General features: G+C 47.4%; 1 protein-coding gene across 4 annotated transcripts in view; it reads left to right on the forward strand.

Moving 5' to 3' along the window:
* ADGRL1 (adhesion G protein-coupled receptor L1) overlaps positions 1–21,225 on the forward strand; it is a 979,436-nt gene that overhangs the window by 477,103 nt on the left and 481,108 nt on the right. For all 4 annotated transcript variants that reach the window (XM_069603973.1, XM_069603976.1, XM_069603977.1 and 1 more), the window contains exon 3: positions 18,918–19,131. In XM_069603973.1, coding sequence (XP_069460074.1) covers positions 18,918–19,131 — 214 coding nt within the window. The remainder of the gene's footprint in view (positions 1–18,917; positions 19,132–21,225) is intronic.

Here is a 21,225-nt window from a genome sequence, read left to right on the forward strand (position 1 = left end):
CGACCACACCCAGGGGAAAGTAGTCCCACAGGTAAAGTAGTTCCATTCAGGCCTCAAGAGGGCCTGGATGTAGCAGCATGGTCTGCCCCAGGTAAGTGCACATTAAAACACTTGAACACATGTCTAGCTTTATGAGCCTGGCGCCTAAGGCGCCAGGACAGGGGTCCAACATGAGCCTGGCGCCTAAGGCGCCAGGACTGTGTCCAAAGGGCCTCAGCTTGGGCCCGCTGGCACTTTCCTGGGGGGGAATGATGCCTGCCTCAGGGGTTTCTGGGTCGGACCTGGCTCCTTGGAGGTAGGCATCATGACATATAAATGGATGACAACACTACAAGTCCCATAATTCCAAGAATAAAATCAGGACTGGCTGACTTTTTCACATATGGAATTGGGGAACTTGAGAGATCTGCATGAGGCTTGCTACAACAGCATATCCAGTCCGAGCACAGAGCTCATGAAATCAGAGAAAAAAAGCGAAGATGCGCAGTCATGTGCACCTCCCTGCAGAAATGCAAAAGGGATGATGAGCAAGGCTAAGAACCAGGACACAGGAACTGGAGGCTCTGCACATTCACAGGCCGCATTGCATACAATGCCCCAGGAAGCTGCGTGCAGAGACTTCAGGAGGAATAATACCTCTCTAAGCAAAGACAGTCCACGAACCATTTCATTTATGTGGATGTCGGCATAGGAATGAAGACTGTATCCATTAGAATAGGGATCGGCAATCTTTGACACGACAAATAGTTTGGACTACGAGGTCCATTAGCCCTAGCCGGCAAAGTGAATGGTGAGGAATCACGGGAGTCGTAGTCTAAAACAACTGGAGAGGCACTGGTCTCAGATGTCTGCGTTAGATGAAGGTAGAAAGATGGGATGTGACATGCTCTGCTGGCCTGCCTGCATTGTCTGCCTCTCTAAAAAACTCACCTGCTTCAGTCCTCTGATTGATACCGGCAGTACCTGAACACTGATTTGCATTGCTGATTTTAATGTACTGTTGATTGTCCTATGTAAAGCGCTTTGGATAAAGGCGCTATATATATTAAGCACAATAAAAATACAAAACAAAAGAAAATACAAATCTTTCTACTTTCTTCTAACACAGACATCTGAGGCTCTCCAGTTGTTTTAGACTATGACTCCTCACATGAGAGGAAGAGCATTGATCAGTCACTGAAGGGAAACACAGAAGGATAGGGCCATAGAAGACCAGGTCAGGGTAGAAAAGCACTGAAGTTCCAATCGAAGCATTGTTGGGAAGAATGGGTGGCACAGCCTTAGTGGGCATGGAGATTGGTGGTGAAATCTAAGAAGACCAGCAGAGCAGTGGCACATATAATGGGGCAAAGGAGAGCCTGAATGCCAGCAGCAAGGAAGAAAGGGCTGGGAAAGGGGCATGGTGTGGGTAGGCCAAGGAGCAGCAGTATGGTTGGAAAAGAAGGAGACTTTCCACTCGGGGCCAGGAGAACAGCAGCATGGAAGAAAGGGGGACACTGGTCAATGGCGGACGGGCCGAACCGCAGCAACTGAAAGGGAGCTAGTGATGTGCGCTCCTGGAAGACAGTGACAAGGGGCCAGGAAATCATGAAAGACAGTGCATAGCACCTTTGGAGTGAATCAGCAAAACATGGTTGTTTGGTGGCAAGAAAGCAAGCATGAGATGCAGCCAGGCCATTGGGAGTTGGGGGCGAGGGTGTGGATTGAGCAGAAGAGTGCACTACCCTGGGGTACTCAGGGATGTCATTTCACCAGAATGCCAGGGCAGAACAGTGCACTACCCTGGGGTACTCACGGACGTCATTTCACCAAAATGCCAGGGGTGGTGGAGGTGACATCACATGACCCTTGACATCTAATGATATCACAGGAAGTGATGTCATTAGACCCCACCCTGAAGTGACATCATGGGAAGCGATAGACCACGACCTTTCACCCCTTTAATGAGTCTAGAAATTATTGTATAAAATTCCAGAAAAGGCAAATTGGTTTTTCCTAGTGTTTCTTATTTAGGGTGACTGCTCAAAGTGTTACACTTGTAGAACCCCCTGTTTTTTTCCAGAGGCCTCAAAGAAAATGCCAGCTACTCCAGAAAAAAAAGAGCCACATGGCACTGGCCACAGCGCAGGAGCTTCAGTGAAAAAAAATATTTAAAAAAAATATATTTTAAAAAATATCTTTTTTTTTTAGGGGTAGCAAGTGAGACCACAGGGAAGCAAGGGAGAGCTCTGCGACCCCTGGAGACCCCCAAATGACATCCATGTCCAAGATCTGCAGCCCTGGCAAGCAAGCAGGTCCCCCCCCCCTGTCCTGCTTCATACAGAGGCATGCGCTTATACAAAAATTCCCAGTGCAACAAATGTGCCAGGCCACACCCGGAGGGGGATGGGCGACTGCTGCACGCCCCATTACTTGATCTCTTGCTGGAGCACTGGCACATTAACAGTGATAGCAAGCATTGCCTCTTAAATAAGGCATATTAACAGTGGTTACCAGCATTGGCGCTGAAGTGACGGTTGGGTATCGCTGCACACAAGCCTCGGAGAGGCTGCAGGGCGCCCTTTCAATTGTACACAGTGGACCAGAGGTCAAAGACCCTTCCACATGCAATGCGTGGCTCTGATGTTTAAGGGGGCCAGGGACAGAAAGTAAATATAAACCTTGCTGCATTTCTTCATACTTTGGACACCTGCTGTCTGCACTTACCCTTGCACCTGCCACCTACACTTCTTGTTATTGTTTTGATCCCATATACAGCACTGCCCCCTACCCTGCAAATGTTCCCCTCCCCACTTCCCTGCACTTGCGCAATCTCAATGTCACTTGGCCTAGTAAGATTGTTGTCTCTGTCTTGCCTCTGTTTCCCTCCCTTGCCTCATCGCACCTTGAAACACTTGTGTATAGGCACGTTATATATGCCATATCATATCTGATCATAGCATACTTCGCAGCAGCTGACACTGTCTATGTAGTGAACACCTAATTGTCGTACTAATAATGCGTGCATTTTATTTATTTTCCCTGTTGAAAGAAAAACGTTGACCGATGTATTATACTTGTTAATTGGAAATTGTTCTTTTGTACCAACCCCGAAAAAAGTCAATTTGTTCAACTCTCTAACGTTGGATGCCCACTCCTGCCTCGCCATTTCAGAAAGTTGAAAGGGGTATTTTGGGTAGTAAAATGTTACTAGCCTGCATTTTTTATGAAGTCCTTAATGTAGGAGGTTCAGCAAGTACCAATCGAAACACTATTGTCATGCATTATACATGGTCAACCTTGGGGAGGTGGCATTTGAAGTTGGTCCTGAAGGATTTGAAACCAGGATATAGAGGGTACACGCAGCTCACTGCAGCAAACACATTACATTCTAGGCTGTTTTTCTAGGTTCAGAATCCCTTTCCTGCAGGCTACACGTGGACCTCTGTAGCAGGCGCATTCACCCCATTAGTTATCCTGTTAGTATTGGATCCCCTGACCTTCTAGGCAAATAATGCACCCTATAGCACAGGAATGAACCCCTTACCCAACTCACTGGCATTGGATTCTGCAACCTACAAGTGATATATTATTTGGTGTTTCATTAAAAGCAAGCTACCACATTCCTCCAGTCTAGTACTGCTGCAAATAACAGGGGATATTATTGCCCAATCTGTGGTACTCCATTTTGAAAAGCTGAAGGGCTGAGTCGGCCCTGGCGTTTTTTTCTGCCTGGGTATATTACATACTCCTGCAACGGGCCCTCGTCCCTAATAACCCAACGCTATTTCAATAGCATTGACCATATGACCTACTGGCTACACACAAATCATTTGAATAGGTACGTTACCCTGCTGAGCTAACTTTTCAGGACTGGAAACCGTGATCTGCACATTCTCAATTTACTAGGCTGGGACTGGAAGGCTTTGCTTTTATCCAGGGCTGTTTTGATATGGAACACACATCCCTCAATCTTATGGTGGTACTAGGAGTCCTATGGGACAAAACTATTGAATTAGAGTACAGCTTGGAGGGATATGGGACATGAAGTGGGACATAAATCGTGTAGATGTGGTTTGGGAATTTCCCCCAGCTATTGGCTGCCCATAGACATGTGAATCTCTATGCTCATTCCCAATCACTTCTGGCCCCTCCCACCCAAAACATATCATTGTGGGATCTCTTTGAGCTTGCTTTATCAAACAGTAACATTAAACTCTGTGCTCAAAGTTCCTGACATTGTTATTTCAAATCAGTCTTCTGAGATAAATGACTTAAAAGGAGCTGTAAATGTGCTTTTGGTGTAATAAAAATGTCTCAACCAAGTGTGCCTTCAGCCACATGATTATTATGCAGTGTGTGCGTCCCTCACTGAAGTCTGTTAAAAACAAGCATTGGCAAAACCAGCAGTATTGGCTTGTGTATAGTTATAAGACAGGCATTTGCCATGCACTGCTTTTATAGTCCCAGGTATTGCCATTAGTTTGCAGCGTCTATCATTAGTGGACATTTAGTACCATACAGCAGTGCTTGGCAAATGCCTATGCCGCGCCTACGCAAAAGCCTAAACTGTTTGCATTGCCATTGCTTGTTTTAACTGGAATTCTATATAGTGCTGTGCCCTAACTTGGTGGAGCCCGGGCAGTGCATTGGTACCCGGGTCTCATGATGGCTCTCATTTGCCTAGGCCTTGCAGCTTCGAATAACTGATCTGGAATGTTTCATCTGCTCCTTCTTGGGCGCGCGTTGGCTGCACTCCTGGTGGCGCCATAAGGTGCGTGTGTTTTGGGCCTTCTGAAGTGCATCATCCCAGACGCTTTATTGACGTACGAGTGGCGCTGCCTGCGCACTCTCTGTGCGAGGGAAGCGGCCTCTGAGAACTTGAAGCCGGCGACAGTATCATTTTTTTATACAGTGCTTCCTGCCAGATTCCTCCCTCTAGGCGCTCTCAGAATAGGTGTTAATCACTTCATTTAACCCCTTAAGTGCCATGGACTAGTATGCTTCTCCTTTTTGCATAGACTTGCATAATAGCCTGGCACTTTGCATAGACTTGTGTAATAGCCTGGCACTTTGCATAGACTTGCATAATAGCCGGCACTTTGCATAGACTTGCATCATAGCCGGTACTTTGCACAGACTTGCATAATATCCTGGCACTTTGCATAGACTTGCATAATAGCCTGGCACTTTGCATAGACTTGTATAATAGCCTGGTACTTTGCATAGACTTGCATAATAGCCTGGCACTTTGCATAGACTTGCATAATAGCCTGGCACTTTGCATAGACTTGTGTAATAGCCTGGCACTTTGCATAGACTTGCATAATAGCCAGTACTTTGCACAGACTTGCATAATATCCTGGCACTTTGCATAGACTTGCATAATAGCCTGGCACTTTGCATAGACTTGTATAATAGCTTGGCACTTTGCATAGACTTGCATAATAGCCGGTACTTTGCATAGACTTGCATAATATCCTGGCACTTTGGTGCTCCCTGTTTTGAAACACTTAGAGGGGTTGAAAAGAGATCTGGTGAGGGAGAGAAAGAAGGTGACTGTGAGCATCCACGATCAGAAGAGCGCAGCCCTGAAGCCACAGGGGCCATGCCACGTTCAGGCCCTAATCCGAGCGCCGGAGACTGGGACCTTTGACCGGAGTCGGATGAATTTGAGTGCTGCTGGAGGCACAGATCAGCAAATTGCTGAACCCGGCACTGCAACCTTCTTTCCATTTGTTTTCTCTGCTGCCCAGCTTACTTCAATGTGAAAATGTTCATGGGAAAGTCGCCAGGTAGGCAATTTGTATTCCTGCCCCCCCCTAAAAGCTTTCCCCCACATATTCTAGGATGGGTATTAATTACTGTTCTAACTCCAGTACTAGAATAGTTGTGGAAAGTGCTTGACTTTCATGGGCGTGCTAATGTAGAGAAACGTCGCCTCCTGGCAACCTTTGCCCAGGAGACTTTATCACTGGAAACGCCCAGCTCTATATGTATGTAGCATGGAGTTCAACAGGGGAGCAAGAGTATCGCTGTGATTTTGGGGGACTGGTGTGAAACACGCTCACCCTACCAAGCAGAGCAGCACTCTCCTCTCGCGGGGGATTTGCAAGTGGTTGCCGGCGGCCCGCGAGCCTTTCTGTAGAATCATTTAAGAACAATCCAGATGTGGGCGACAGTGACTCCACCTCTAACGCCAATGAAAGGCGGACACTGTGCAGGAGGCTGCGCTGCTCATTTCCCAAGCTCCCAGAGCGTTAAAACAGGTGTAAAAACCATGTGTAAAAGGATGCTATGCTTTTGCCAGCTTCACTGCTCGAAGCGATTTGAATTTTGTGAGTCAGAGCCGGGGCACAGATTTGTGAGTCAGAGCCGGGGCACAGATTGAAATGTAAGACCCTAAATACGTAAGCACCGCCACCGTCCTCTGATTTGGATGCTGGTGGGGAGGTCATATTTTATCGGGCGGCATTTACAACCGGTTTTTACAAATGGCTTAAATGTCACACGGAGACTTGACACTGCTCAAATGTCCATGTTCCATTTAGGACCAGGTGCAAAACTGGTCATTAGGGCGTGCACAGCACTGCGTGCTTAGAAGCACTTAATAATAATAATGTATTTCTTATGTATTTCTTATGTAGCGCTACACACCATTGGGCCTCAGAGCGCTCCAATAACAGAAGACATTATTATCCCACAGAGTGGTACTCCTTTTATCCACCTCGGAAGGATGAAAGGCTGAGTTGACCCTGCCACAGCAGGATGCATACAGATATCAGGGGCGAGCGCTTAGCTCGCTGTGCTATCGGCCTGGCTTACGTTTTTTAGCCCCCGCTATGCAATGTCCGGGTTCCCACTAGGTTTTATTGAAGAAGACCAGGTTTCTAACTATGAGTGCAGCTGGGCGACTACAACCAATAACAGGGAGTCTTGTTTTGATATTTGTTCAGACCATGAGTCCCCAGGAATGTCAGCCATCGATTTTCTGCTGTTGAAAAATAGCTAATTTGCTCTCCCTTGAGCAGGTGAAGAAATGCAGCGATTAACCAGGTCACCGTGTCTCTTTCCTGCTAGATGGCACTTCGCATCCCTCTTCCGTGGGCTTGGGCAGGTGAGGGGAGCAGCGCCCAGGCGCTCCTGACACTTCAGGGCGAAGGCCAGGTAGGACAAGGTTCTGGCCAGTGACCAGGTTCATTAAGTAGAGTCTGGGGCCGCCTAAGCAGAGGGTATGCCAGCACTATAGAGTAGGGCCTTCTAGGACTAGCCTACTGGCACCCAAACCCCTTTTGTTCGGTCAAGGAGACATATGTTCCAAAAGCAGTTGAAAGTCAAGAAAATTCCTACCTCTTTGTGAATAAGAGTTTCAAGTTATAGCCCCGTCCTCTTTATTTGGAGCTCACAGATTTTCTAAGTACTGTTACCTCCCTTCCAAAATTCTGAGTTCCATAGCACTTGGTTGTTGCTTCCAATTGCATGCTGGAACTTGTAGTTTTGTTTTTCCAATTACAAGAGTGGGCCTACAAGTCCCAGCATGCAATGATAAAAAAGAAACAGGATCAACGATTTGCCCCATAACAGTTAAACTTGGCAGCGATGCAATTAGATAAATCCATAGTGGCAAGCCTCGACCTCTTTCAAAAATTGGTCAGAAGGCTAAGTGCTCACTTCTCGCCATGGGTCTTGGACGATGGCTTGGTGTTCCAAAATCGAGGATTTAAGGAGTCGCACAGTCTCATGCCTGTTTAATCCTTGGCCGAGGGGCCTACTCGAAATAGTAGCAAGCGTGTGAAATATACATTCTCACGGGGGAACACCCAGTTTTTAGATGCAATAGTTCCGTTAAATCATTGGAACTAAAAGAGGGCTTGCCCCTCTGCAAATGTGCACGCCCACATTGTATGCAGGATCCTTCATGTTGGGCGTGTAACCTCTGGCACAGGCTTGTAAGTAAAGGCACAGTATGGTTGCATCTCCTCACGAATATAACATTTCATACAGTGCTTCATGTGGGATTCTTCCAGTTTCTAAGTGCTGTAGTAGAAGGTGGTGTCATAACTAATTTCCTGGCACTCCATTTATATTCCCCAGGGTGGAGGGCTGAAACAGCAATTCAGATTGCACAAAGCTATCGGAGGGGGGCGCTTAACTGACTGAGCTACTTTCCTGGATGCACAGCAGCGGATGTTTTTGGGACCTTTTCCCATTTGCGTTACCCTAAAATTTGCTGTATATTTTCTCTCCTACTGCATCAATTTTTTAAAATTAAAGACCACACCACCATGACAATCTCCAAGTGGTGAAACAAGTCAGTGATTGTTAAAGATCTTTGAGAAATGCCTCTTTTTGGCTTACACGTTCAGAGCCTTCAGATTATATTAGTTTTCTCCGCTGTTATTTGGACTCACTGGAACAGAACGATGGGTATTTCCCAATGAAACTGACAATAGCCACAACTTCTGATTGGCCGATGGTTTTACATCTTACTCTGAAAGCATTGCCTCTTTGTTTGTGGCCGGTTTACATTTTCTTGTCTCTGTCTTTTTGTTTAGTGCTCGTTGTGGGAGTGGCCTCGCAAACGGGAGGAATTAGACCGGCACGTGCATGTGTTTAACTACAACTACCATCAACCTTTGCCAGCATAGGCAGTACTTTAAGTGATATGTAAAATCTGGTAGAGGCTCGATGCTGCAGGCCACACCCCTTTTCGGTCAAGCCTTGAGCTCGAATTTGAAAAAGGCGTGGCTGAACCGGGAGCATTCAGGTAACAGTTGCTCCTTAGTTGGGTGCCAACCCCCTGCCAGGAAACCCTTTGCATCGATCAACACCCGCTCACCTGCAGTACAGGGTAGTGATCACTGCATCAAAGGGATACCTGGTAGAGATCCGCACGCATTTCAGAAAGCGAAGGCAAGGCTTTTATTTTTTAAGCCTGACCTTCTTGCTTATGCATGAGAGCTTCAGGCTTTTGAATACATTTCATATATATTTGTCCACATACCTGACCATTTTCCATCTTTAATATTGGTTAATAAGATGGTTTCTTACTCTGTTTTGTTCACTGAAAGTCCCCAACTGATGCAACATCTAAGGGTAGCCTTTGGGATTTTTTTGTTTCGATTATTGACACTTATGTCTTCTCCCAAATTGGCCCCCAAAAAAAGAGGACTCTGCTTATGTGCTTGTTGAGTATATAACTTTTAGAAAAAGGGACTGGTCTTCTAGCGTCCTGGTGGGCTGGAGATGCCAGGGGACCTTATGGAGCCCTGGAAGGGCCCCGTCTCAGACAGCATTTTAGGGGACTGCCGGGGCCCTCTTGAAGCCCTGAGCATAGGCCATGGGGAGAGATAATGGGAGTCGTAATACAGAACAAAGGGAGCGGTGACGGTCGCAGGCTTCTGGTCAGCGAGTCTGATTGTGGAGGATGTTGGGGGACCCCTTTCTGAAGCAGAGTTGATTTGCTATTGTTGTAGAGTGAGTGTAAAGGTGCTTCCTACAACCCCCAACATCTCTGCAGATTTCTGCTTGCTGTTTTTTTCTTCACTGAGGGTTTTTAGCTGCTTGACAGTGCTGAACATGGGCTGTATGTATTTGGTATGGTTTGGGTCTATTTGACCTAATCACATTTGATGGAATTTATTTGACCTTTTTGTCTATCTAAAATGCGGGGGGAGACCCCACCAACCTCACCCCCTATTTCTCCTCAACCTGATCTATATCCTTACCCACCCCATATATATATTTAATTAAATGTGACTGAAAAAAATGTCAAAACAATTTGATCAAATGTTTTAGGTCAAATGTTTTTAGGTCAATTATGCTAATACCTTTGGTACTGAATATGATTAGGAGTTAAGCACCTTGCAATATTAGAGTTAACGCCGTTCATACGCCGAAAGGCTGGTACTTAATCTGATGAGATGCATCAGCGCAATTATATTAAGGTTTGGTGATCGACAAGAATACTTTGAGCCTCAGAAGAAGAGCTCTGTTTGCTCGACACGTGTCAGGCTGACATCTGATTAAAGTTATTTCTGCATTCATGCAGTAAACCATACAGTGGGCCTCATTCCGAGGTTGGTGGTAGTCAAGGTGCAATTTGCGCCATTACTGCCACCAATAACGGGTCCGGCACCGGTCTAGTTCAATGGGGACTTACCAATGTAGTCCGACCTTTGCGGGACCGGTAAGTCCCCATTGAAAATGCCATTCCCCATTCCCATTTCAGCCCCCATAGGGCTCAATGGGAATGGGGAGGGCGCAAATAACGGGCTGGCATGTGTCAAGCCCGTTACTTGCGCCCTGGTCCCTTACGGGTCCGGTCCATAACACCAGGTCAGACCAGGAATTAAAGGAGGGACCCGCTAAGGGACCATGTAGTAGGGCGGTAAGGGATTACCGGCACCGGTCTCCTTACCGGTGCCCGGTATCCCTTACCGCCCACCTTGGAATGAGGCCCAGTGACTGGCGCAGTGTGATTGTACATCTTTCTAACTTATTTATCGCTTTGTGGAATATTGGGCAGAATATCCACGTCCTACAATCACCCACTTGCCATCTTTGAATATATTTTGCACACAAGCGCTTGTGCACCTTTCTCTTTCTGCCGCTGGATTTGAACTTGCAATATTACTTTTTACACTAAAATATTTACCTGTTGTTTTCCTCATCTTTAATTTATTTTCATGTAGTAGTCTTTGCTTAATTCCTCCCGGGCCTTGTTGCTTCTTTTCACCTGAAGGTGACAGCAACCCCCCCACAGTGATGTACATCCCCATGTCACAGCAATCCACATTTATGCCCCAAAGCGCCAACTTCTGAAGCGGCCTCTCCTACTCCCACATTGCAAGTAGAGGGGTTCCTTTCTTGCAGTTTTAAACATATTGATGATGTTGGGCAGCCCTGCCCCAATGATCCATCGACAAGGATGTCATCCTGCGTCACAGCCCTGGTCTCCATGATATGGCTGTGGCATCCTTGAGAGCTGTCACTCTCGGGTTTTTAAAGATATGTATAAAAAGCATTGACAATTCCAACAGTTTGGGCTTTTGTGTAGGCATGGGAAAGGCACTTTACAGGCACTGCCGTAGCTGTATTGACTGGGAACTGATGGTAGAAGCTGCAAAATGGTGCGAGTACCTGGGCATCTAATAGCAGTACCTGGCAAATGTCTAATAATGATACCCAAGCCAAAACAGTTGGCTTTGCCAATGCTCGTTTTGAATAGGACTTCAGTGAAGGAAACACATAGTGCTTATAAATCGAGTGGCTGAAAGCAGGCCTGGTTAAGATATTTTTATTAAATCAATAGATCGTGTACAGCTCCAATTGAAGTCATTGGGCCTCATCATAAGTTTGCCGGTATGGGAACTACGGTACTGGTAATCTTGCCGTTACCATAGTTCCCGGACTGGCAAACTACAAGTTCTGTTCACGGGTGCCTTTCTGCCCACCAGGTCGGACCTGGCGGGCAGAGCAGCACCCGCGAGCACAGCAATTCGCATGCAACGGTACCGTTCATAACGGTGCCGTTGCATCCGACCTCCCCATTCCCATTGAGCCCTATGGGGCTCAAAGGGAATGGGGAAGAATTCTTCCCGGCGCCCAGAAATGGGCAAATACCGGGTCTGGCTACGCTGTAATGACCCAGTATTTGCCCATTTCTGGCCGCAGGAAAAGATAAAATGCTGGCGGCAGCCTCGTAATGAGGCCCATTAGCTCGCGGAAGGCTTCTTTGAAAAGCGACTGGCAGGCACTTCACGTGCAAAGTTTGATGGTAAGGCTTTATTAAAGGGAGTGAAAGAGTTCCCATGAGGGCTTGCATTTGGCAGGGAGGGTCAGAACTGGATGGGAATGGGCATAGGAATTTGCATGGCAATGAGCAGTCAATGGGTGGGCAAATAACCAAACACCTTCAAGCTTGTGTCCCTCCTCATATGCCATTTCTCCCTATCTGTACTCTAATGCAATAATGCAATAGTTTTTTGTGCTGTAGGTGGCTCTGCCAAACTAAAGATAGCGCTGCCAGATAAGGCATTTTCGTTAACTTGCATACCCATAGTGAGGTACTGAACCGGCGTTGAACTTCCAGTGATGGCTATTAGAAGAACTGTGCCATATGTCATGGAAATGGCATATTCTCCTTTCTTCACTGTGACAGCCTCTGGCACTGCAGCCTCCGCTTCAAGTCACAAAAGGTCAGGTTAGCATGGCTGACAATGGATTGGCTGAGCATCATGGAAATGGAAGACAGACTGACACCCAGCTACAGACTCGAAATGATTGTGTGCAGTGGAGCCGGATGTTTGGTATATTTTAGCAGAGCCTGTAATGCAAGCCAAATGCAGCTCTGTCCCCCCCCCGTACCCCCCAGCCCAGCAGAGGACCCGCACATTCTCCCTAGAGGTATTCAGACTCGCAGCCTCCTGCCCTGGAGACTGAGAGGCGAGAGCGCCTCGTCCATCCGAGCCCCCTCGGTGAAAGAAGCTGCAGCGTCCTTTTAATTAGACATTTCAGATCTCCTTCATTTACGCTCTAAACATTCTAGTGTCCGCACTCGTTTCCACTTTGCTGGGATGAGGGCTATAGAAAGCGTCGACGCGGCGCCGTCAAGCTGCGAGACTGCATTTAGTGCTCGGATTATCAAAGTTTCTCCAGCCCATTTATGCCACTAGAGTGACTTCCAGATAGATTTTTTGTACATCATGTGCAGCACTTTAATATAAAGTGTGATATTAATGTGCCCCGGATGAGCAGCACGTCTTTGGAGCTGACTGAAATAGCAGGCTCTTTTTGGAAATATTTTAAATACCCTTGGTTGTCAATATCACGAAGCCATGGGCGGTAACAGTGCTGGAAGTGACACAAGCACGCAGATTCGAAGGCACTCTACACAGGGCTTTAATTAGGCATAATATGACCCGAGGAGGAGGGCATTACCGGGAGGGTAATGCCCCCCCCGGGCCAGAGTTAGAAGCCCGACTTCTAACGGGTCTGCAGGGTTTGGCCATTTGGGCTACCAAGACATTCCTCGGGGCTGCCTAGCTCAAAGCTATGTCATAATACATTCATGAGCTCAAGTTCGTCTGAGTCCATTTGGTGAAAGTTGATGCTTGATGTATCGCTAGGTGCAGATCCGCCTCTTAGCACTATAATATTCGTTTTCCAATAATTACCCGGATAATAATAATAATTTAGCATTTATATAGTGCTACAAACCCTTGGCATCTGAGAGCTGCTTATTACCCACCATGTGTGGTGCTCATTTATCGACCTGGGAAGGATGAAAGGCTGAGTTTGGACCTGCCGGGATTCGAACCTGCGTCAGCAGGCTTTGCAAAAATGGCAAAGTGCTATCGAATCTGATGAAGGGGTCATTGTGGCTGAGCGGTTATCTTATTCCCAAGGATTTTGTTGGGGTGGTCCACTCGGCCGTAAGCTAACGAGGTCTCCAAGTCCGGTCCTTGACAGTCTGTTTGACAGCAGGTTTTCCAGATAACCTCTGACTATCGAAATAACGAAAAATTTAGAGTCCATGTATTTAAGCAGGCTTTGTTTGGCTACCTTTCAAACTTGTAGAAGGATTGGCTTTTAAGAACTTGGCTATGATTCTCCTGTCTTCTATTTTGGCGTTCCACCATGACAGTGGCAAGGTGACAAGGGGTGAGTAGCATGTGCACAAAAGCACATTTTTCTCGGACTGTGGAAGGCATCTTTCCAGTTTCTAGTCTTTCTAGACTTATTTTATTTCCAAATTTCATATCACACGGACAGCTCCAAATGAGGAAACCATGGGCAGGTAAGCCAAATGAGTGAATGTCGCAAACACAATCCTACATCGTTTATTAATGAGGTTTCTTGTGGTGTTGCATGAAGACACTAGAAAAAGAGGACCCTCCCCTGGTGCCGCTATGCTGCCTCTGACCTCTGTGCGGGCTCACCCGGGGGTAGCACTCCTGAGTGGAGCAAAAAGCAGCAGGCTGAAAAAACCTCCAGCCCAAGAACATCCGTCTGCTCCATCTTCAAGGACCTTCGCGCCAAAGATCTGGTGAAGAAGAAGAAGGCGGCTGTGGAGGCGAAGAGCAGGAAGAGATGCCAGGCAACTTCCTTCCAGCTGGGATCTCTTCTTCAGTGCTATGCAGTCTCTCAACAGCAAGGAAGAACTTGCCAACCGTGATGGCTTCGCCAACCAGCCTGAACGAAAACAGCGGCCATGTTGGAAAGAGTGAGGAAGCCTGAAAAGTCAAGGGCCTGACTAAGTTTCCACTGAGGAAGCCGTGTGCTTCACAGTACCACATCCAAGACCCCCATTACCACATCCCAAGCCCTGAAGCTTGTGCCCATGAGCTTGCTGTATGAAGATATCCCCTGGGCCCTACCCTGGAGTCTAGAGTGGCACTGCATATACTTTTATTTTATCGAAGTTCTGTATCTTTCTTCATTGCTGGCAAGCTTCAAAGCTCAAAGCAGGCCTTCCTCCCAGCTTCATTGGCTCACCTGTTGTACGCAGTGGTTGACCAATCAAAGCCCATGTTTTCAGAGGGGAGAAGTGTGGAAAAGATTCAGGGTAGCAGGCTCATTAATTTAAATAAAATAGGCCACACAGCGGTCTAGCTCAAGTACTTTATATCTATTTGAAGGAGGATGGAGCAACTACGGGCAGTGGAAGGCTGTGTCTATGTACAGTCAACTATGGGGGTGAAGGTTAAGCATTTGTTACGTACTGGCCCAGAGGTTAGTGTCTTCGGCAGAGGCAGGTTACCGGATGATGACCTAAACCTCTAGGTGCTGGGGTGGCTGGGTGCATTTCAGTTTGCAGCCTTGCAATTCAGGTTATACCGCTGGGTGAAGGAAAGAGAGCACCCTACTGTGGTCTCTCTGGTATGTCGAAGGTCAGGTACATCTGGTACCTGGACAGAGCTTTGGCATATGGAGGGTCTTGGCAGAGTAGGGCCTCCTCATGATCCGCCTTTTGGTTGGCAACTTCCGCAGGGCGCTTGGTACTCAAACTCTGGCATTACAAAGCAGTGAAAAAAGCCCATTACTTTTCTCTGGAATGGGGGTAACCCAAGTGCATAATCAGTTGTTTTTCTGCATAGTTTTTAACTCTGGAATTATGTCGACTTGCCAGAAAACCACAATTTGATTTAGTTTTCCCGCAAACATATACATTATATACCTCTAGTCCATCAGTACTTATGGTACCTCCTCCTGGTCCGTAGTCGTAGACTATGCAGTATGCCCTAGAAAATACCAGAACTCTATAGACCACACTCCATTCATGAAATCACAATACCAGGCCTTGCACATTCTTAAAATTCCCACTAGACCTGCAGGGCGAGTTCCTTAGTTTACATACTTGACCTAAGAGAAAAGCACTTGCCCCAAGGTGACTGGTGACAAAATATTTACCACTGATATTTGTAAAATGGTGCATGTCTCCATGAGAACACTGCCTATTTGGTCAATTCTTTCAAGGATGCAATGTGATACGTGTATTTGCCATTAACTGCAAACAAAGTGTGTTTGCAGTAAATGGAAAATAGGTTTCTAACATATCATACTCGCTAGCAAGGTCGAGTACTGTGCAAATGGTAGTCGCCCTTCATAAAAACTGCTAGCCAATGCTACTGGGCTAGTAGATTTTGCGGGCCCTGTACATGATGACGTTATTCATGCCCTCCCTACCAGGTGCCAGCTTGTGCTCCTCCCTACAGGTCCTGGTACTAGCTCACCTTGGTGGACCCTTACTCACTGGCATACCCACCACCACTCTGCCAGATGGGCATGTTTGTGGAGACGGTTCCCACAAGTGCCGGGAGACGGGCGCTGCCTTCTGCCACCTGACCTTGGTCTGATGATTTCCCCTGTTATTTGGTGCATTAGTATTTTGAGTGCATTTGACTTTTGTCCTTCCTTTTGTTTATAAAATCGCCCTTGATTTGAGGACGTGCCCGCTGTCTGCCTTACAGTTGGTCCTAAGCACGAATAGACAAGACGGTTTGTTTTGCGCGCATTGAAAAGGATAAAATCCAATAAAAACAATTTATGAAGCTGTTCCGGTAAATCCTGTTCATGTCAATCCCGGAACTCAAACAAAATGGCTTCCAGGAGAAGCCCCATGTGCCGCAGAGCCTGGGGATGATGCTATGTCAGTCAACACTTAATATTGATACTTTCAGAACCACTGGAAGATTTGCTTCTTATTTTGTCAAGTACATCCGGTTGAATCCGGAAGGTAACACTGCACCCAACACATACAACCTAGTTCTACAGTGTAACCTTATGGTATGAGACTGCGCAGCACGCGACATGGTATATGCATGCAGTCCTTTGGAATCATACCACTGTTTCCATGAAATATAGCAAGGCATGCTGTTACTTCAAATTGGGTTCAACGAAAAAGAGCAAAATCTCCCTTCTTCTGAAATTGGATTGTGACATCCCATTTCAAATAGGTGGGGGGGGGGGGTACATGATAGTTAAAGGGGAGGAATAAGTGGTGAGAGGGATTTCTAGAAGAAGACTAGGGGAGCCCCCACGAAAGCAAACGGTGAGGAAGGTACATCAGTGTGTGGAATCCAAAATGGAGCAGATGAATTCCTTATATAATTAAAAAGAAACCTTGACCCATATGGGTGGGAAGAACAGTCAGGCCAAGGTTAGGTTAAAAAAATAGAGCCAGTTTCAGGAAAGAGGACGTGGTAGGAGTCGGTCTTGTTCAGAGACTGAGAGTGAGAATGTGTCCAAGCGAGCAGTTTGAATGAGTGTATCTCCAAGTGAAGCCGTTGCCTAGCAACCTAAGGATGATGGGATGGAGGTGGCACACAGAAAAGCAAATATTGTACAAAGGGGGAAAGTCAGCGTAGCGCGCCCTGCAGCAGTAACCCTTCATTTACTGCTTCATCAAACATGCCAATCCTGTGTTTAAGGTAAGCCAATGAGAGAGGGGCGCCGGAGCGCCTTGGTTATCTGTTTGTAACCTGTGGTCAGAGGTTCATATCCTAGCAGATGGTAGATACAATTGGAGGAATACGCCATCAGTGGTCGAAGTGTAAACAAAAATTAGTGAAACTGTGTTCCCTCTGACACGCCCCCTTTTCCGCCCACTCCCCAGATACTCACTGTCAACCCCTCGCCCCATTCAAACCCCATACCTGTGCCCATCCTTGCCTTCACTCCACCCTGGAACATTGTGTTTTACAACAGTTCTAGTAAGACTGAAGAAAACACGATGAAAGAAAATGCATTTTAATGTCATTGTCCCACTTGGCATGCAGCCCCCTCTTCACCATCCTCCGTTCACACCTCTTAAAGAACATGGCCGGCCACAGGCACACCCCTCCCATTGCCTGCTAACAAGTCTGAGCCTACAGCCATTCATATGCAGATCGCGATCAAGCTGGGCGTTTTGGATGCTTGGCAATGGGTTTTGTAACCCACGCAGCCAATTGAAATAAATGAACCTCTTGCAGGACCCGTGACATAGCGCAGTGCAATGGGGCCTTGGCTTGATATCAGCAGGGCTCAGGCTCTAGTCCGCAATGGGGAAGAAAAAAGAATATATATTTTTTTTAAGTTGCCGTCCTGGAACAGTTTTGTGGGTCGCATGAAGTAAGGGAACGATTACGGGTTGCCCCGAGAAGTAAGGGAACGCTGTACCCGTTGGCCTCCCCCCCCACTTTCACCCCTGTCTGCCATGAAACCCTACCAGGACGAGACCTGCATTTCCAGCTTCCTCCGTCGGCGGGAAGAGTCTGGAGCAAGTTAATTGAGCGGAATGAAAGTTTCAGGGAGCAGTGAAGGTGCACAAGGAACCCATCATTACCGGGAGCGGAAGCCGCCCGCCTTCGCTGGAGCGGCAGGCTCCCAGCGGGGGGCCTCCTCTCTCGTGTTGACAACGTGGGGTCCAGAGAGTGAGTCATATGCTGCAGAATCACACTCACAAAGCCTTCGAAAGGATGCTTGATGGACACACCCACGGCCCAGAGGTGCAAGGCGCCGCCCAACGCTTAGCGCCGTTTCATAGCGCCTTGATGTTAGTGCCACCTACACTAACCGGCAGGAATTCACCATAGCAGGAGCTTCAGGCGTGAATGGGTCGGCCTTCATAAAGTGCACGGTCACCAACGAGCATCATGGCGCTAGCAGGGCAGAAAGGCAAATGCCATCGATAGATCCTTCATAATGAAGGGCGCAATTTGCATGGGCAATGGGCCATGCCCATGATGGGAGCGATTGTACATGTGTATGGGGCCTCGGCCACATTTTAGTGTATTAGCTCCCTCGGCGTGCAGTGCCACCCTCTTCACTACCCAACGATGGACTGCGCGGCTCATTATACGTTCCCCGGTCCGGAAAGAATGCTGGAAAAATTGCTGGTTTCGGCAAATACAATTTTGCCGGTGGGGTCACAGATCTACCGGCAGGCCTGACCTGCCATGAAATCAGGCGCATACTGGCAGATAAATGTGAGATTGATCGGAAACGGTTCCTACTGGTGCCAGCAAGTCGTGCAAACCGCATCCAATGGGAAATTACCAACATCGCCGCTGGCCGTAATATCCCGGTAATACCGAGTAATACCGGGATATCGGGCAGGGGAAAGGGTAAGGCAGTTTTGCTGGTATCCCACAGGAATAACCAGCGGTATACCAGCAAACCTGCAATGAGAGAGAGCTGATGGATGAGAGAAGACTGGCTTATATTTAATGGAAGCTAAATTAATATTAACAACTTGATAGCTGTCTTTTTTTCCAGGATTGTGTTTTAGTATTGTTCTTTATGGATATATTAATATATTTTTCATCATTAAGAATATATTGGTCAAGCCTGTATCAACTGAATAAATACATTTATATTGAAACGATGAACGGTTGGCATGAGAAGAGGATGAGTCCGTGCCAGGGTCTAACATGTCTCCATCCTCCCTGCAGGTCTGAGCCGGGCTGCCTTACCGTTTGGCCTTATGCGGCGAGAGCTGGCCTGCGAAGGCTACCCAATCGAGCTCCGCTGCCCAGGCAGTGACGTCATCATGGTGGAAAACGCCAACTACGGCCGGACAGACGACAAGATCTGCGACGCTGATCCCTTCCAGATGGAGAACATCCAGTGCTACCTGCCCGACGCCTTCAAAATCATGTCCCAGAGGTAAGGGCCGCTGCATGCCGCGTAGTGACGGATTCTCCTCGATTGATCTTCATCCCGGTACCAGGTTCCTACTGAGACTAGATTCTCGCTGCTTCCGGGTTCTCGCTGACTGTACTCTTCTCCTAGTCCCATCTTGGCTCTGGCGTCATCTTCACGCTATTGCCACAGTCTACTGGTTCCACCTCACCACTCATCCAATCTTTCCACTGCTGCCTTCCCACTATTGCACAATTTTTCCACTGGTGTCACCTTCCCACAGTGCCCCGCCACATCATTGCTGCATTCCTAATGGTGCCACCTGCCCACTGATCCAATCTTTGCATTAGTGCCACCTTCCCACTGTGCTCCTCCACACTATTGTCACTCCTACGGTGCCACCTCCTCACTGATCCAATCTTTCAACTGGTGCCACCTTCCCACTGTACCCCTCTACACTATTGTAACAGTCCTATGGTGCCACCTGACCACTGATCCAATCTTTCAACTGGTGGCACCGTCCCACTGTGCTACACCACCCTATTGTGTCACTCCTATAGTGCCACCTCCCCACTGATTCCATATTTCCACTGGTGCCACCTTCCCATTGTCACACTCCTATTGGTGCCACCTGCCCACTGATCCAAAGTTTCCACTGGTGCCAGCTTCCCACTGTGCCCCTCCACACTATTGCCACACTCTTACTGGTGCCACCTGCCCAATGATCCAATCTTTCAATTGCTGCCACCTTCCCACGGTGCCCCTCTACTTTATTCCTGCATTCCCAATGGTGCCACCGGCACACTGATCCAATATTTCCACTGCTACCTTCTCACTATTGCCCTCTGAGGAGCCTACCCACTGCATCCGACTGCCTGTCTCTTCTCTACAGAAAATAAAGGGGCAGGAATCGGACCTTTCCACGAGTGAAATATTGGCGGGAAAACGTACTTCTTGGCAACGTCACCTTGGGTGCTTGTTATGGTGCAATTACCGTGCAGGTGTTTTGTCCACTTTTCACTGTTCATAATCTTATAGGAACCGTGCTTTGTTGAATACCAGTTCTGTTGTAGACAGGATTTTCTGCGCTGTTTTCTTGGTGGGCTGTCGGAGAGAGTGTTGCTTTCCTTAAATGAATGTTGCTCAGACACATGCGTGGACAATGCTGGACTGTTCACAGCCTGGGATGTCACAGGCTGAGAATGGGCCACTGAGCTCTGTCATTTATTCTAGTCCGCTGGGGTCGCCTAGAGCATGCTGTATTGGTTTTCGTCTGATATCACAGCGAGGTTGCTGGCCCCTTTACAGTTTCTGAAATCAACATAGAATGCTGCTTGGTCCCAGAAAGAATGCTAATTGGACAGGTGTGCTGTAATAGAGATGGAATGCTGCATCGTCGGTCTATAGGCTGTGATGTCACAGTGGGAATGTTACATCCTGTGTAGTGCCATAGATAGGCAATGCTGCAATATCTGTCTCCCGCCATGTTTGAGAGAATGTGGCCTTGCTTATAGGCTGTGATGTCACAGATGGGAATGTTACATTCGTTGTAAAGTCATACATGTAGAATGTTGCATCGTCTGTCTATAGACTGTGATGTAACCGTGGGAATGTTACATTCTCTGTAGTGTCATAGTCGGAGGATGTTTCATTCGGTCTCTGGAATGTCCCAGAGAGAATGCCGACTTGCTTATAGGCTGTGATGTCACAGATGGGAATGTTACATTCGTTGTAGTGTCAAAGACAGAGAGTGTGTCTGTCTCTCGAATGTTCCAGAGAGAATGTTGCCTTTCCTCTGTCACAGATGGGAATGTTACATTCGTTGTAGTGTCATAGATCGAGAATGCTGCATTGTTTTCTCGCTTGAGGGAATGCTGCATTGTTTTCTCGCTTGAGGGAATGCTGCATTGTTTTCTCGCTTGAGGGAATGCTGCATCTTTCCCGCCTGTGATGTCCCAGAGAGAATGCGAATTCGGGATTCTTGGCAGGCTGTGATGTCATGGAGGAATGCTTTTTTAATGGTCAATGACGTCATAGAGTGGATGCTGCTGTGTAGACCGGCAATATAGGTTACTACACTGCGTTTGGCTGTGGTTCTTTAGTGTCAATTACACATTG

The sequence above is a fragment of the Ambystoma mexicanum genome, chromosome 3q (assembly GCF_040938575.1).
Source record: "Ambystoma mexicanum isolate Mex_15411 chromosome 3q, UKY_AmexF1_1, whole genome shotgun sequence".
NCBI lineage: Eukaryota > Metazoa > Chordata > Amphibia > Caudata > Ambystomatidae > Ambystoma > Ambystoma mexicanum.